Here is a 16958-nt window from a genome sequence, read left to right as displayed (position 1 = left end):
TTGTTAACTTACTACAGAAGGATAGTTGTTTCTAGTACTTAATCTCTGAACAATGCATAGTCAACGTAACATTTGTTGCTGGCAGTTTAGGATAAAAGACTTATGAAAACAGTTTCTCTCAAATTAATTCTAGAATTTTGTTGCTTTTTTAGCAATTGCCTGTGATAACATCAAGCACCATTGTGAGGTGTAGATCATGCAGAACCTACATCAATCCTTTTGTGTCTTTTATTGACCAAAGGAGATGGAAATGTAATCTATGCTACAGAGTTAATGATGGTAAGTATTAATCCTTCTGCAATATACCCAGTGCCTCCGGAGTTCCAACTTTCTCAGTTCAGTATCAAACAATCTTTTTCCAGGTATCGTAAGATCTATGTTTTTAGAGTTGCACGCTGTTGTATTTCTAATTTAAATAATTATATGTGCTGATTTTTCTATTTGGTTTTATTATGCTGATTTCTTCATTTTTTATTATTTAAATGACTTAAATGGCAATACATTTATTTTATAATTTAGTTCCTGAAGAATTTATGTACAATCCTCTAACAAGATCTTATGGAGAGCCTCATAAGCGTCCAGAGGTCCAAAATTCTACTGTCGAATTCATTGCTTCTTCAGACTACATGGTAAGTTTATAGTTTTAAAAGGTAATTATTTTATAGGTCCATATAGGTGTAAAAATGGGGGGCTACAGAAATGGCAAACCTATATATAGCTATATAGAGGCTATAACAGATCTAATAAGCACATTAGTAAAAATCAATCTTATCTTACAGCTTCGTCCTCCTCAACCTGCAGTATATTTATTTGTGTTTGATGTGTCCCATAATGCAATAGAAGCTGGATACTTAGAAGTTGTGTGTCAGTCTTTGCTGGAAAACTTAGACAAGTAAGAACTTTCTGTATTTATTGAACACAACAGTACTTACTTTTTAAAGCATAAGGAAGATTGGATGGAACTTGTGGGGTTTTTTTCCACTTCAAATGAAGTGTCTAACGACACTGAAGTGTCTATAAAGTCGTGGTGGTGCAATGGTTAGAATGCAGTATTGCAGGCTAACTCACTAGTCACTGCCAGGAGTTCGATCCTGACTAGCTCAAGGTTGACTCAGCCTTCCATCCAACCGAAGTCAGTAAAATGAGGACCCAGATTGTTGGGGGCAATATGCTGACTCTGTAAATCGCTTACAGAAAGCTGTAAACTACTAAGAAGCAGTATAAAAGTCTAAGTGCTATTGCTATTGCTATTGCTAATGATAATGTGACTTCTAAGTAGTTGTGGAACTGAACTCCTTGGTAAGACTGCGCTATAGGAAACAGCCCCTTTCTTTAGCAGCATGCTTAGTCCAACGTTTAATGAAAAACTGGGCATTAAGAGCTTAAACTTCTCCTTTTCTTTTTCTATATTTCACCTCACCACAGTTAGCTGCAATTTTACATAGCTAGTTTTCTAATTACCAAACAAGTAGAAGTGGAGGGAGGGTGGGGGGAGAATATGTGAACCAACTATGTTCAGGTTTCATTCATATCTTCTGGGCCCATGACAGAAAATAGTTAATAATGTGCTAGATAGCGTTCATTAGGAGAATATTATTTTCTAAGATAAATTAATGATCATTTACTAGCACTAAAACCTCTAGAATATACCTCTGTACTTTAGGAACCTATTTGCTTTTGTTTTATTTTAATACTAAAGGTTGCCTGGAGATACACGAACAAAAATTGGCTTCATAACATTTGATAGCGCTGTTCAGTTCTACAATTTGCAGGAAGGATTATCACAGCCTCAGATGCTCATTGTTTCAGAAATTGATGGTAAGATTATCTGAACAGTTGGAAATATAAAAGTGACACAGAATTCAGTATGAGTTAGCTCGCTTTTACAGAATATTACAACTATTGTGGGAAAATGTTACTTCAGTTATACTAGTTTGATCATACTGGAATTGAATAATGTTTTCTTTTCCCAATTCATGTTTGCAAGTTAATTTAAAAACCAGTCAGGACAGACTAGGATACTTTAGGTATAACATATTTGTTCTCATTTGCACATAGAAAAATGTAATTCAGTTGTAGAAGTGCATTGCATTTGTATCTGACCATTTTTGCTATGTTACTATACTTTTAAAATTATATTACTTTAATGTAAGAAATCAAAAGTGAAACATGTCTTCTCCATAGATGTTTTCCTGCCTATGCCTGATAGTTTACTTGTCAACCTGCATGAGAGTAAAGAGGTAAGAGAAATACAATAGCATTTACAATAATAAATATTAAACTGAAAATATTCATGGTAGCTTCTTTGCGTTTGATTAAATTAATTTAGCATATTAGTGTTTATATTAAGATAAAAGGACCTGCATCTTTCCAACCATGTTTTCATCTTCATCTTAGAATATACATTTTTCCTTTGTTTTCTACAATTCTATATAGTTTAGAGAATCAGAAGAGATTTGATCAAATAAACAAGATGTTTGTGATATTCAGAACTTGATTTAAAATAATTTCATTGCAAGAGAAAAAGGAAGAGTAACTGGTGTAGCACAGATGAAATTTATACAGATAGGTCAGTGTACCCTGGAGGGGGCACCACAGGGCTGTGTGCATGTGAGTGTGTGTTCTGCTCTTGGAAACCTTGGATTTCATTTAGAAAAATCAGATTCATAGATCATCGCTGAATATGGATATTTTTAGAAATCTAGACTTGTACTGAATAATATGCTATAAAAGTATTGTTGAGATTTCAGTGTTCTTGCTCATTTTGTTTCCCAGCTAATTAAAGACTTACTGAATGCGCTACCAAATATGTTTACCTACACAAGAGAAACACACAGTGCATTAGGCCCAGCTCTTCAAGCTGCCTTTAAACTGATGTCTCCAACTGGTGGGCGGGTATCTGTGTTTCAGACACAGTTACCTTCTGTGGGCACAGGATACCTACACTCCCGGGAAGATCCTAATCAAAGATCAAGCACCAAGGTATTTGTTTCAGATAAGGAATGAATTAGATAGGCTGGAAGTGTTTGGTAGAAACATTAGCTGGCATGCTGATGGAGAATCTCCATATTCATTCTAACGAACCAAATGTTGAGTGTTCAAACTGTATGTGATGCTTGATGAAACACTATAATCGTGGTCCTTGCCTTCTTATTTTAGTGGAATACTGCCCAGTGTAAACTGCTAACATAATTTATTTAATCACATAATTTGAACAGATCAAAAAAAGTCATGGAGGAAGATGTTACATAGTAACATATGCAGACTCCCTTCTTGTGGCCTTATTTTATCCATGTTTATTATTTTTAATTGGCTTTGTAGAATATTTTAATTATAGGTTTTATTATATGTTTCTCATAGTCACTTTGTTTGAGATAGGCGGCAATGAACTTGAGAAATACAGATCAGAGAGCAAAACAATAATTTATGTTTATATATCTTCTTAAATTATTGTTGTAGGTTGAATATCTAAACTATTAATTTTCAGCTTATTTTTAAAGTAACTATCATGTAATATGAGTAACGTATTTAATACCTGAGATAAATACAGGGAAAGAATAAGCCCTTAGTAAGAATTTCCATTGTTGCTTTGCTAGACCTAAGCACAAAGGAATTCACTCGGTGAAAGATTTGTCTCGATAATAAGTTCTAGTTATTAGAAGATGAAAGTAATATTTTTTAAAATCAAGAAATATAAGTTATATTTTATTTATATATAATGTTATATTTCTGTAGATTTATATATAGCCTCAGCTGTTACATGCTGAAATATATTCATAATAATCAGATGTTAACCGTGTATTTAATTTGCAGACAGCTTAGACCAGGGGTGTCAAACTAGCGTCATCATGTTGTCACGTGATGTATCACGACTTTTTTCCCCTTTGCTAAAAGGGGGTTGGGCATGGCCAGTACGTGATGCATCCAGCCCGTGGACCTCACATTTGATATCCCTGACTTCGACAAACACAATTTTGTTCTATTGCATCAATAATCTTACTTTTTGTTGTTGTATTAGGTTGTTCAACATCTTGGACCTGCAACAGATTTTTATAAAAAGTTGGCACTTGATTGTTCAGGACAGCAGACAGCTGTGGATTTGTTCCTCTTAAGTTCACAGTATTCTGATTTGGCTTCTCTCGGTAAGGACGATTAACTTGCAGTTACTTCACAGTTTAACGCTTTGAGGAATCCTCCATGTTACTTTGTCAAAAAAGAAGTATAAAGTTCCAAAACATGTTTGCTCAGATGTATGCATTGAAAGAAAGTGCTTAATACTTCACACAAAAATTTGAAATATTGTAAAAGGATGCTGTCTCATTTTTAAATTTTTATTTTTTTCTATACGATTATTGTGTCGGTTGTTGTGAAGTGTATAAAGAAAGCCCTACTGTAAACTATTTTGAATTCCTAGGAAAAAAAGCAGAGTATGAGTATCATAAATAATTGGAATGAAGAAAAACACCTAACATATAGTAAATGAAGCTTACTGTACTTTACAATTGTTCCTTTATGTTGATACAACAATCAGGTTAAGCAGGTATTGATTAAAGGGTTACTTTGGATCTGGACTGAGCATGCCTGCTGTACCTGGCAGTGGTGTCTTAAAAGATTTCCTTGGGACTGGAGTTCTTTCAGGACCTGCAGTAGGTAAAACCAGCCCATTCCAGTTCTAGAATAGCTTCTTCACTTAGATCAGTGTTTCTCAACCTTGGAAGCTTGAAGATGCTGGCTGGGGGATTCTGGGAGTTGAAGTCCACCCATCTTCAAGCTTCCAAGGTTGAGAAACACTGACTTAGATCCAAAGACTGCACACAGCTGATATCTAATGTGTATGGTAATATTTCAGTTTTTTTTTTTTTACATTTCTCATTTATTTTATGTAAATAAAAAGTCATTTCCATTTATTTACTTTTCAAAATGTAAATGTACAGTATAAATTTAATGTTTTCCATACAGACAAGATTTATTTTACTCAGACTTTACAGTACATTCAATTATCAAACAATAATGTGAATAATGAACAGCATATAACCAATAAAGTTAAGAAAATGTGGGAAAAAATAAATCCTTCAAACTTATTTTGATAAAACACTCATTTATTCAACAAAACATAATCTGATAGTATAATAATCATTATGCAATACTCTTAATTAGTATTTATAATACATCATCAGGTATCAAAACTCAGAAATACTCATAGGCCACTATAAAATACTAATAATTTGGGGAAAATGCTACTTGACCAAATTGCCTGTGTTTTTTTTTAAAAGAAAGTTTAAAAAGGTATATAACACCATTTATAGTATTTGTGGTTTATTTCTGAATGTGTTATAAAAATTAAATATATCTATAAGAAATGCTGAAAATTCGAAAGGGGTAATACAATGTAATGTACCTGTAGTGGTATTTGAAGCACTTGAAATTAGGATAAAATTAGACATGGTGTTAAGACTGTCTTTCTGTTAATAGTATCACACATGCACATTTTGATTTTCACCAGCTATGCTAAATAAAATACTAACCCAAGTTTTCTTTTGGCAATGACAAGTGTCCTCCTTCTATGTCACTACAAACCCCAGAAAGCAAGGTGTCTACAGTTCCTTCACAGATCTTGGTTTCAGGAACTGCTATCTGCCACAGCTATTGTCATAACCACATGAATAAAGAAAAAGTTTCTTCCATCTCTCCACAATGTCTTCATTGGAGACATTCATTCTTTTTGTGACACTATTAACACTTTGAAAATCCAGCTGCAACATTTCAAGAATATATTTAACCCTTAAATGATTTGGATTATTTTTTTTTTGCAAGATTTGAAGTTTCACAATAGTGTACAAATTTGAGCACAGCATGATGTGGCAGTGGAGAATTCATTAAGCCCTGCTGATTTCATTCATATGTTCTACAACTTGTCCTAGAATTTCATCAACTACATCAACGTCATAGTTCACTTGTTTCAGGTCAAGATCGGGCATTATTGTTGCCAGTAGCAGTCCCACATTAACTCGCAGTGATCGCAACTTCAGGCTTTCCCCATCAGAATAATTTACAGGTTAAATGGTTGAAAAAACAATGTACTATACTACAGAATTTAAAATCTGAATGCACTAAGTGTAGAAACAATGAAAGTAAAACTGAAGTCGATGAGATGGCTGTCCAGCTGGATGATGTTTTCAGACAGCTGGAGAAGTGCAGTATTGAAAGAGATCAATATAAAAATGAGATTGAACTCCTTGAAATGGAAAAAAACCAATTGCATTTTCAGTGTGACGAGCTAAAAGCAGAAATTGGACAGTTAAAAGCTTCTGTTCCACAAATGGTTGCACGAACAAATGATTCTGTAGCGAGTAATCTTGAAGAACCTGTAAATTATTCTGATGCAGTTTTTTTTTTTAAGTGCAAAGGAAAAATACATTATGAAATGTCTAAGAGATAGTATAAAAATTAAAATGGGAACCATTGATATCATCTTTATGCAGTTTGCTCCTTGCAATAGTTCTTAACTGTGGTTTCATATGTTGTATCAAAAGTCTTCACCTGGTTTTCTTCAGGTAAAAGCTTGTATTGTTAAGAGTAGTATCAGATGCTAGAGTGCTTCCTATAAACATTAAAAAAAATATTTTTTTCTGTTTTCCAGATGATGAATATTTGTTTTAAAAATAGAATATGTGCTGCCTGTATTGACTGGATATTAACCATTTTTTCATCCTCCCCTAAAGCTTGCATGTCCAAATATTCTGCTGGATGTGTCTATTACTACCCATCTTTCCATTATATCCACAACCCTGTTCAAACAGAAAAACTGCAAAAAGATCTTAAAAGATACTTTACACGAAAGATTGGATTTGAAGCTGTAATGAGAATAAGATGTACAAAAGGTATCATCTAGATTTTGAAATAAATTTACAATGTTTTCCCAAAAATTAAGACCCAACCAGAAAATAAGGCGCAGCATGATTTTTCAGGATGCTTGTAATATAAGCCCTACCCCCCAAAATAAGCCTCAGTTAAGATTATCAGCCAGATGGATGCATTTAGTACCATATTTTCCCCCAAATAAGACCTAACTGGAAAATAAGCCCTAATGCGGTTTTTGGAGCAAAAATTAATGTAAGATCCTGTTTTATTTTCGGGAAAATATGGGTAGTTTGGATATGCCAATATCATTCAGAGTGTGTATTAAAAAAAATGATTCAGAGTTACTCAGATAAATTAATTTCCTAACCTGGAACCGAGTGCTTTTGTGAGAGTTTAGGGTTATTCTATCACTTCTACAATCTTCTTTATGAAGATTGGTGCACCCTTATCTTGATTATGATGATTTTTCTACTAATTGAACTGTATTTGAGATAGTATTTTTTTTCAGACTTAAAATAATACATGCGCTATTTTAGCTACTTTTTCAAGTAACATGTTTCTTCATTGTTAGTTGTTTGGAATCAAGGCAAAAGTTTACGAAATTTGCAGGGAGATTTTTTTGGGGTGTGGGTGAAGCCCATACTTACTGTTTTGTACCATTTTCCCCACTACTGTTCACAGTCTCTGCAATTTCTTGTAAATCCTTTTTTCTCATGCCTGTGGTGGGTGGGTGGGAGGGAGGGCCAAAGGAAACAAATGTGTTAAGTGACTCAAATGTTTCCTATCACCAGTACATATTGTGTCTTCAAATTGGCTGTAGTAGTCTGCAGTATACTTTCTAGAGAGAGAAAGCACCGTTAAACTCAGTTAATGTGCCAAGGCTATTAGGTGTATTTATCGTCAGTCTTTGTTAGTGGAATGTTAACTGAAACTTTGCTTTTTTTTCTTCTAGGGCTTTCCATTCATACTTTTCATGGTAACTTTTTTGTGCGGTCTACTGATTTGTTGTCGCTTGCAAACGTAAATCCCGATGCTGGATTTGCAGTGCAGATGTCCATTGAAGAAAATCTCACAGATACATCACTAGTTTGTTTTCAAACAGCACTTTTGTATACTTCCAGCAAAGGTAATTTTAGAGAAGCATAATAATTGTTTCTAATACCTTTTCTATAGAAAAAGACAAAAAGAAAGGCTGATGGCTTAGAAAAAGTGTTCCCATTGATTTGAAGTAGCTGGCATATTTTATTTTTTTTTATTTGATTTATATGCCGCCCTTCTCCGAAGACTCAGGGCGGCTTACAATGTGCTCAGCAATAGCTTTCATCCTTTTGTATATTTATACAAAGTCAGCTTATTGCCCCCACAAACTGGGTCCTCATTTCACCTACCTTAGAAAGGATGGAAGGCTGAGTCAACCTTGAGCCTTGGCGAGATTCGAACCCTGCAGTAATTGCAGGCAGCTGGTCTTAATAAGCTTAATAACAGGGTGCCTTAAACCCCTGTACTACCAAGGCTCTTATCTTATATTGGCTCTTATATTGCTCTTATGTGACTAGTAAATGTATATTTAAAAAATTGGATCAGAAATAAACACTGCATATTTATCACTGTGTGGTTGGATTCTAATACAGGTGAACGGAGAATTAGGGTGCATACACTTTGTTTGCCTGTAGTGACGTCCTTGATGGATGTTTATGCTGGAGCAGATGTACAAGCAGTTATATGCCTCCTAGCTAATATGGGTAAGTTGAAAATAAATGTTCAAATATCACATTTTTTTGCAGTTAAAAATATTGAAACGGGTAGGCAATGGGAAGGCATCCTTCTTCTGCCCTGCCATGTGATTACAGGGACTGTAGTGTTATAATCACTACATACTGTATATCATAGAGAAATTTTGGGACTGGGTGTGGAAAAAGCTGATATTAAAAAATACTATAAGTGCCCCAAAGGTGCTTTTTCAAGAGGCAACTGGACTTTCTGGTTTTTCTTTAAAGACATTTCACTTCTCATCCAAGAATGAGAAGCAAAACGTCTTCAAAGAAAAACCTGAAAGTCCAGTTGCCTTTTGAAAAAGGTTGTACCTTTGGAACAACCATGACCTGGATGACCAAGAATCTCCATAGAGATTTAGCGATGCAGAGCTGAAGACGCTTCTTGGATGAGAAGCGAAACATCTTCAAGGAAAAACCAGAAAGTTCAGTTGCCTCTTGAAAAAGCACCTTTGGGACAACCATGACCTAGATGACTGAGAATCTCCATAGACATTTGCTATAAATGCCGTAAGCATCCGGCATAGTTATAGAACTCATTTCATTCCTTAGTCGTGGGTACAACTTCTTCCACACCCAGGTATTCCAGAGGGATTCCTGGGGATGGACATTTGTTGATGTGGGCAGCTATAGATGTAATAAATAAATAAACGCCACTGCTATAAAAGAACTATTAATATTTAGTTTGCAATTAGAGAATAACTGTTAGTAACTCTTTATTAATTGCTTATCACCTTGGATGTGTGTGGTAAATAACACTGTTACTGTAAATGCATGCAGAGAGCAGATCCAATGAGTACAACATACTGATTATTAATGGCAACATACTCAGTTGATATAGACCTTATAACTTCAAATTTTATTTTACAGCTGCTAAGTAAGATAAAAAATAAATTACATTTATCAATTGTAGATTCCCTTTCTGTTCTCTCTAAAAGGGTTTTAGATAATTATGAGATATGAGGTGTGTTTCCTTTAACTCAATATAATTTAGTCTTGTTCATTGTATTCCAGATCAGCTGAATGTTTAATATCTTCAAAGCTATCTAGAAAAATGAAAATGTGCTAGCAGAATATTAATCATTGTACTGGTAAACTTTCATTCTCTCTTTAAATATGGTTCCTTCACAATTATTTGCTACTATTTCATTTTCCACAGCTGTGGATCGATCTGTTTCATCAAGTTTGTCAGATGCTAGAGATGCTTTAGCCAATGCAGTCGTAGATTCGCTGTCTGCATACATGTCAACAGCATCAAACCTCCAACAATCTTCTTTGATTGCTCCATATTCTCTGAGGCTGTTCCCTCTGTATGTTTTGGCTCTTTTTAAACAGGTATAACCTCTGATAAATAGCAATTCAAAAGAAGTAAATGTTAAAATCTGTTTTGATTACAGAAATGTGATAACTTATACAGATGAATAGGTTGAATACTGTATCTTTGTAATTTTGGCGGGTTTTATTGTAACGTAGAACGAATAACATGCATCAATTTGCTTAGCTTTCATAATCTCTAGAGATATATAAAAATGCTATTGCTATTCATCAAAACAGTACTTGTAATCAGTGTTTGCAGTGTTTTATAGTAGCAGCTAAGAGACGTTTAATTTTTTATGATATATATCTGCCACTTAATTGGGAAAATATTCTGCCAGGCAATTGTTATTTAGATGTTCTTAGCCAACCTACAATAAAAACACAATATTTTTCTTTTTCTTCTCATTTTTTTACAGAAAGCTTTTAGAACGGGCACAAGTACACGTCTGGATGATCGCATATATGCTATGTGCCAAATAAAAAGTCAGCCTCTGGTTCATTTGATGAAGATAATCTACCCCAGTTTATATAGGATAGACAAGCTTACTGATGAGGTATATTTGTGTATGTGTGTATATATACAGGTATATATAATGTATAATTGTTATCTCAGCTAAATAGAGGTGGTCTGGCCTCTGCTATCTTTATTTTAGTAGCATCTTGGACAGTTGCATACACATCTTGTGTTCCACTTTTTCACTAATAAACTAGCTAATTTTTCACCTAGTCTTGAAAGACTTGCATTGACTCTTAATGTATTTTGTAGCACAACTCAAAGCATTGGTTTCAAACTTAAAAGTTGTTTCTAGTGCCCAACCTAGATTTTTTAAAATTAGGATTATAGTCAAATACATATACATGCATACATACATACATACATACATACATAAACTTTCTGCTCAGAATAAAACAACCACATAATTTTGAGTTATCTGTATTACAGTACAACAAGCTTGAAATTATTTGAGTTGAGTCTGTATTTGAAGAAAATATGTAGAACATTTCCAATATTTTAGTCATAGGAAAAAATAGAAACTCAAAACAAGTTCCTTGTTTCTCATTTTGTTTTGTTTTGTTTATTTGAGGGCTCCAAAAATATAAGCATTTGTTGCTACTAGCCTTTCATCCTGTGGGAAATTGGCCTCCGTATTAATTGTTAAAATCCTATAGGAAACAGTGGAAACACAGATCTCTCACCATCTTTACTGTAAAAATCAATTAACAAAAAAGATTTTGGGGATCTTTATTCAGTAAAGTATCTTTTTTTAATTATTTAAATAAATCCCAAGGATTTATCAATCATGACCAGAAAGAAAGAGCTTATCTCATTAGGTATTTTCTCTCATTTAGAATTTAACAATATATTTATGCTTGAAAATAAATCAGGCAGGCAAGCAAACATAAATTTTACTGTTTCCTTTTTTTAAACTGCATCAGAAATGAAAATACCTTGCAGCAATAAGTACAACACTATAATATAATGGCAAAGATTAACCAAAAAAAAAAAAAAAAACACCACTGCAGTTGTTGTCAGATGCAAAGGATCAGAACTACATGTTAAGTTGCAGCACAGAAGATTTATTCAAACCTATACACAAGAATCCAGTCAACTAATGGCCAGCACTAAACTGGTGCTAGATAAGAGTTGAAGGAATTTAGGGAGGAGGGGGGAGAGGCTGGACTAGGATTGTTTGTGGCAATATAAGGACTCTAAGATGATGACACATTTAAATCCACTCCCTCTCCTAGCTCTGCTGGCTGTTCTTTCACAGTTGTTGCATTTACAACTACCAGTAGCAAACAACGCTAAAATGCATTCTCAGGTTCAGCGGTGCCCCCCCCCCCCCAAAAAAAATCAACTATACAAAAGTTCAGCATGTGTTAAAAAGTAAAATTTTATGCTTTTTGGGTGGGGTGGGGGGCCTTTAGATGAGCACTCATTGCCCCAGTACTAATTATTACAATGGGACTGAATTATATTGTGAGTTTAATTGTATTATCCTATTTTAGGGTGCAATACATGTCAATGACAGAGTTGTACCTCAGCCCCCTCTTCAGCGATTGTCTGCTGAGAAGTTGACAAGAGAAGGAGCTTATCTTATGGATTGTGGCTTGGTGAGTTGCCCATTTAAAACGTTATTTTTCATCTCTTTGATACAGTAGTTTCCTGTGCTCATCTCCTCATTGTATTGTGTCTTTAAATCAGTTTTAAGCATTATTTTATCCCAATAAAATCTTGATGACTTCATATGTTATCAAAGAAAAATGTATATTTTAATTACTTTGTTTCTAACACGTTCTAGATCCTCTACATTTGGCTTGGAAGAAGTTGTGATAATAACTTCATTAAAGATGTGCTTGGATATCCAAATTATTTGTCAGTACCTCAAAAACTGGTAAGAACCTATTTTAAATCCAGCTAATACTTCCAAAGATGAGGCTATAGATGAGTCATACAGGCCTGGAAATGAAGTAGTTCTCAGTCCATATTAGAGCTTGCTTGATTTTGATTCCTATCTTTATAATTTATTTTCTTATTTATGATGTAGACAGTTCTTTCAGAACTTTGTTTATAGAATGGCAACATTTAAATAAGATGAAAATAATAAATATAAATTATATTTTATCACAACATTCTGAAAGTGTAATAAAAATGTCACAGATGCTGTTTTGAATATCTAATACAACAGTATATTACAAGTTTAATTTTACCACATTGCATTTTTCTAGACACAGCTTCCAGAATTAGATAATATTTCTTCAGAGCGAACCAGGTCCTTTATAACTTGGCTGAAGGATAGTAAATCTTTAAACCCAGTACTTCAAGTAATTAAGTAAGTATTCATATATAGCATCCAAAAGGCAACATCACTTATATGAAATAGGAGGTTTCTGGCAAATTGTCCTTTGAACAGATTTTTAAAAGAATGTGTTCAGAAATGCTATCCTTGTTTAAATGTGTAATTACTTGGCAGGTTTATAAATTAGTTATTGGCCAAATATTTCCTGAGTTGGTACATTTGAAAGGCATCTGTTATGAGGGCTTGAGAACAGTAAGTAGGAATTGAGAGGGGTTGGTGGGCATGATTGAAATGACACTGGGATGTTTCAGAATATTTACCTAGCTTATTTCTTATCAATTATCGACTCCTGTAGATAATTTTTATTTTTTCCTCCATGTTTCAGAGATGAAAGCCCAGCGAAGACAGACTTTCTTCAGCAATTAATTGAAGACAAGACAGAGGCTGCATTTTCTTACTATGAATTTTTGCTTCACATTCAACAACAAATTTGTAAGTGAGAGGAAACAAACAGAAGGGGGGATAAATCCCTGTATGGACTTTTTATCCAAATGTCACCTGTCAGCGAAGCACACTGGAAGTGATTAAAACCAAGCATAGATTCCTTAGTATCCATATACAAAGACTTTCAGTTGTGAAAGGACAAAATACACATTGCCAGATGAATTTTACAATTCTGCTTTGTTATAAAAACGATGGACATGACACAATAGTAGTAGTATGTTTTCAGTTGGTTTTATATGCATTTCCAGTAGTGCAATACTATGGTATTTCTTCTTATTTCAAGCTGGTGGTCATATGTGGCAGTGTGGAATAGTATTTATTAATGAAATTTAAAACCGGAGAGTCTCTTTCTCAGCATCTCAACATTTAACAACCTTTCCAGATGATCTCCAGCAGAGATGCCAAAAGGCAGAGCTCCATGTTGTTTATATCAATTTGTAAAAGAGATAATTCACTTTTGAAAGCTTAACCATTTTCTCTGTGAAGAATATATACAATTTTAATACAACTTACAAAATTGTAGAAATATGTATAATGTACAGAAGTGTTAACATTTGTAAAAAAAAAAATTGTTTTTTAAGGAGTATGAATTGCTTGATGGCTGTGGTGCTGGTAGGTCAGTTACAAACCACTTATCTCGGTTAAACAATAAGTTGGCTAGTGCATATTAAAACATCCAAATCCACATAGGAAAATGCAATTTTGTAACTCATTTAATTGGTCCTTTTATGTGGATTTATTTATGATCAGCTAATTAAAAGTATTTGCTTGATCATGTGTTTTTATCTCTATGTGATTACTGCATTTTAAACACCAATACCAAATTTGTCTTGCTGTATTAAAGAATGTTTATTACTTTATAGGCCTCCTGAAAAGAGGCTAGTGGGAATATTGAATTCAGGTTGGGATTTTGATTAGAGATATATTGGCTTGTGACACTAACTAGTGGCAGCTAGTGTCTTTTAGCCTTAGATTACTTTAGGTATTTTTGCAACATTTTAGGGTCCTGGATTCTTCGTTTTCTCATCCCATCACCATAGGATGTTAACGAAAAACCCAATTGAACTTAAAAATGGATGTTTCTCCAGCAGGTGATCCAAATATTTGTCCGCATTTTTCTTTTTATTTACGTTAAAACTTTCGTACACATAAAGTCTAAATAGGGCTATTGATTACACATTTGCATTTTATTTCTTAAAAAGAAGTAGAGCTATAGAATGAAATTTTATTTTTAAAATGATTTCTTTTTTAAAAAAACAAATAACAAGCACTAATATATTCTGAGAAATATCTATGTCCCAATATGTTTCTACTTGTAACAATGTGCTTATGCAACAAAGTTGTTCAATTATTTTTCAATTTTTGTTTTATGAATACTCAGTCCGGACACTACATTTTCAGTAACTTTTACTAAAGCATGCCAAAGGATTTCTCAGAAAAAAAAATCAACTGCTTCTTTTATTTGTGGCATATGTTAGGTATCTATCAAAGTATGTTGCATCAGAATTAGAAGCATACACTTAATACTTTAAACTTAAATAATTCATGTTTTAAAGAGATATAATGCCTCAAATATTTTGGTAAATATATTGACTGAAAATGTATGTTATATGGAACCATAAATGTGTCAGATGCATTAAGTGTGATTTTAACAATTATTTTTTGAAAAAAATTCTTGTGGAGCTTAGTACTGAATATTCAGAAACATCCAAAGCCATGATGTATGGTAGATGAATCTGTAAAACAATACTTAAAGTTTTATTCTTCTATATTTTATATATAAAAATTGTCATGAAAAGTACACTTGAGCAGTATTTTGCTTTGGGTAAGATATTTGCTGCCTCTTAGATGGAAAATATTTAGCACTTGTAATCCTTCCTCATAGTTCACTATAACCAAAACATAAAGATGGGTGAGTTCAGGTAAGTGCTACATACAGTTACTAGCTGAAATTCAGCATCATAAATTGTAAGAGTTTTTGCAAATAAAGGTTATTCAATGCCTTGTGATTAAAATTAAAAAAAGAGAAAATTGATAGAATGTTTTAGTTTTATTTATGGTGCAGTCCTATATCTTATACCATATTCTACTCAGGAAAAAAAAATTGCTCCATTGAATTCAGTGGTAGTAGCTCCTTATTTAATTCTATAGACTTGTTGCCTCAATTCTGCTTATGCAATTTCTTTTACCACTTTTATTGGTTCTTTGGGAGTTATGCAGAAAAGATGAAAAGTTTGTGGTAGTTTTGGTAAGTATCTCAAGTCAATGTTTTTAACTTTCTCCATAACTGCTAAACTAGGGGTCCCCAACTGCTGGTCATGGCCCACTACCGGGTTGCGGCCTGTTCAAAACCCGGCAGTGGGACAGATAGGCACACATGTGCACATGAAGCTTCATTGCGCAAGTGGTGTGTGTGTGTGTGTGTGTGAAGCTGCATTTGCGTGAGTGGAGTTTGCATGCAAACACCCTCCACTCACGTGAATGGTACTTCACAAGCGCCCTCCACTTGCACGAGTGGAGCTTCGTGCATGAGTGCAAACACCGTCTGCTCCTGCCCAAAGCTCCATTTGCACAAGTGGAGGGCGTACATCGCCACTGCTTGCACACATGTAGCTCTGTGTGTGTGTGTGCACGCATGTGCGCGCGCTGCCACTCGTACCCCCCCCCCCTCTGCCCCGGGCTGGGTCGCCAAGTTGGAAAGGTTGGGGACCGCTGTGTTAAATCAAATATTTGAATAAAATACTTCACAGGTGGATAGGATGAAAGTGGAGAATGGTGAGTGAATATCAGCTCATTGGTTTCTATTTTGAAGCATGCCCTGGACTAAAATCTGGTTGCCCAGTAGACTGTGCAAACCCAACCTGTATGGTTGATTTATAGTTACTGGGTTAGTTATGAGCTAGTTTCATGTGTGTATGTGCACATAGCCACTGCCTTAAACACAATTTTGAAAGTTAATAAACCCTTTTCTAAAAGGTTCTGTACTTTATGGATTCTTTTGCTTGATTTGAATTTAGTATTGATAATAAGCATGTTGACTGTTCAGATCATTTCATATGTATAATCTTCATGCTAGCACGGTATTTTCTGCTAAAATTGTAAATGTGAATCAATGTATAAGTGAGCCAGGAAGGTAGTTGATCCTGCTAGCTACCATAAGAGTGATCAGTTCTATTGCCTCTGAATCATTATAATTGAGGTGGTGAATTTATGCTTTGTAGTGGCATGCAGTAAATACATTCTCATAAAGCAGGAAAGCAGGGTCTTTTTAGCTTGTTAACTGAATAGATTTTGTGTATTTAGAGAAATTACATAAGCAGTATTTGAAAGAATTCTTAGCTGAAGTTAATTAAGCTCAAGCTAGTTTACGCTCATTGAAAGAAGGTAGAAAATTTTATTTAAATCCAAATGTATTGGTTTTACTGATGTATAGCTGGCAAAATGGAGGGTTCATTATCACATTACATGTGCTTATTTAGAAGTAAAGGAGTTTCTAGTAATAACTGTATGCTAATGGTACAATCTCTTGTTTTTTGTGTTTGAAAAGTATGTATCCTTAATAAGCCATGTGTGATGCTTTTGCAGGTCTCAAAATGGAGATACAAGTATAGATATTCAGGCTGAACTGAGCTACTGACTTTACTCTCTGTATTGAGACAAGTAGAAGGGTTAAGCTTGCATATTAAAGAGAATCTTAAATGCC

At 34.2% G+C, this 16958-nt stretch overlaps 1 protein-coding gene across 1 annotated transcript in view; it reads left to right on the top strand.

The window, feature by feature from the left end:
• SEC24B (SEC24 homolog B, COPII coat complex component) overlaps positions 1-16958 on the top strand; it is a 32109-nt gene extending 15151 nt beyond the window's left edge. The window contains exons 8-23 of the mRNA XM_070948280.1: positions 153-279; positions 520-629; positions 780-892; positions 1700-1818; positions 2185-2240; positions 2776-2982; positions 4019-4142; positions 6723-6881; positions 7814-7987; positions 8493-8603; positions 9793-9968; positions 10367-10504; positions 11961-12065; positions 12254-12346; positions 12681-12784; positions 13137-16958. Of these exons, the coding sequence (XP_070804381.1) occupies positions 153-279; positions 520-629; positions 780-892; positions 1700-1818; positions 2185-2240; positions 2776-2982; positions 4019-4142; positions 6723-6881; positions 7814-7987; positions 8493-8603; positions 9793-9968; positions 10367-10504; positions 11961-12065; positions 12254-12346; positions 12681-12784; positions 13137-13251 (2031 nt within the window). The 3' untranslated portion in view covers positions 13252-16958. The remainder of the gene's footprint in view (positions 1-152; positions 280-519; positions 630-779; positions 893-1699; positions 1819-2184; positions 2241-2775; positions 2983-4018; positions 4143-6722; positions 6882-7813; positions 7988-8492; positions 8604-9792; positions 9969-10366; positions 10505-11960; positions 12066-12253; positions 12347-12680; positions 12785-13136) is intronic.

This window comes from Pituophis catenifer, unplaced genomic scaffold, assembly GCF_029215685.1.
Source record: "Pituophis catenifer annectens isolate HBS135680 unplaced genomic scaffold, rPitCat1.0.hap2 SCAF_8, whole genome shotgun sequence".
NCBI classification, from domain to species: Eukaryota; Metazoa; Chordata; class Lepidosauria; order Squamata; family Colubridae; genus Pituophis; species Pituophis catenifer.
Note: the sequence above shows the minus strand (reverse complement) of the source record. Positions and strands in the feature narration are given on the sequence as shown.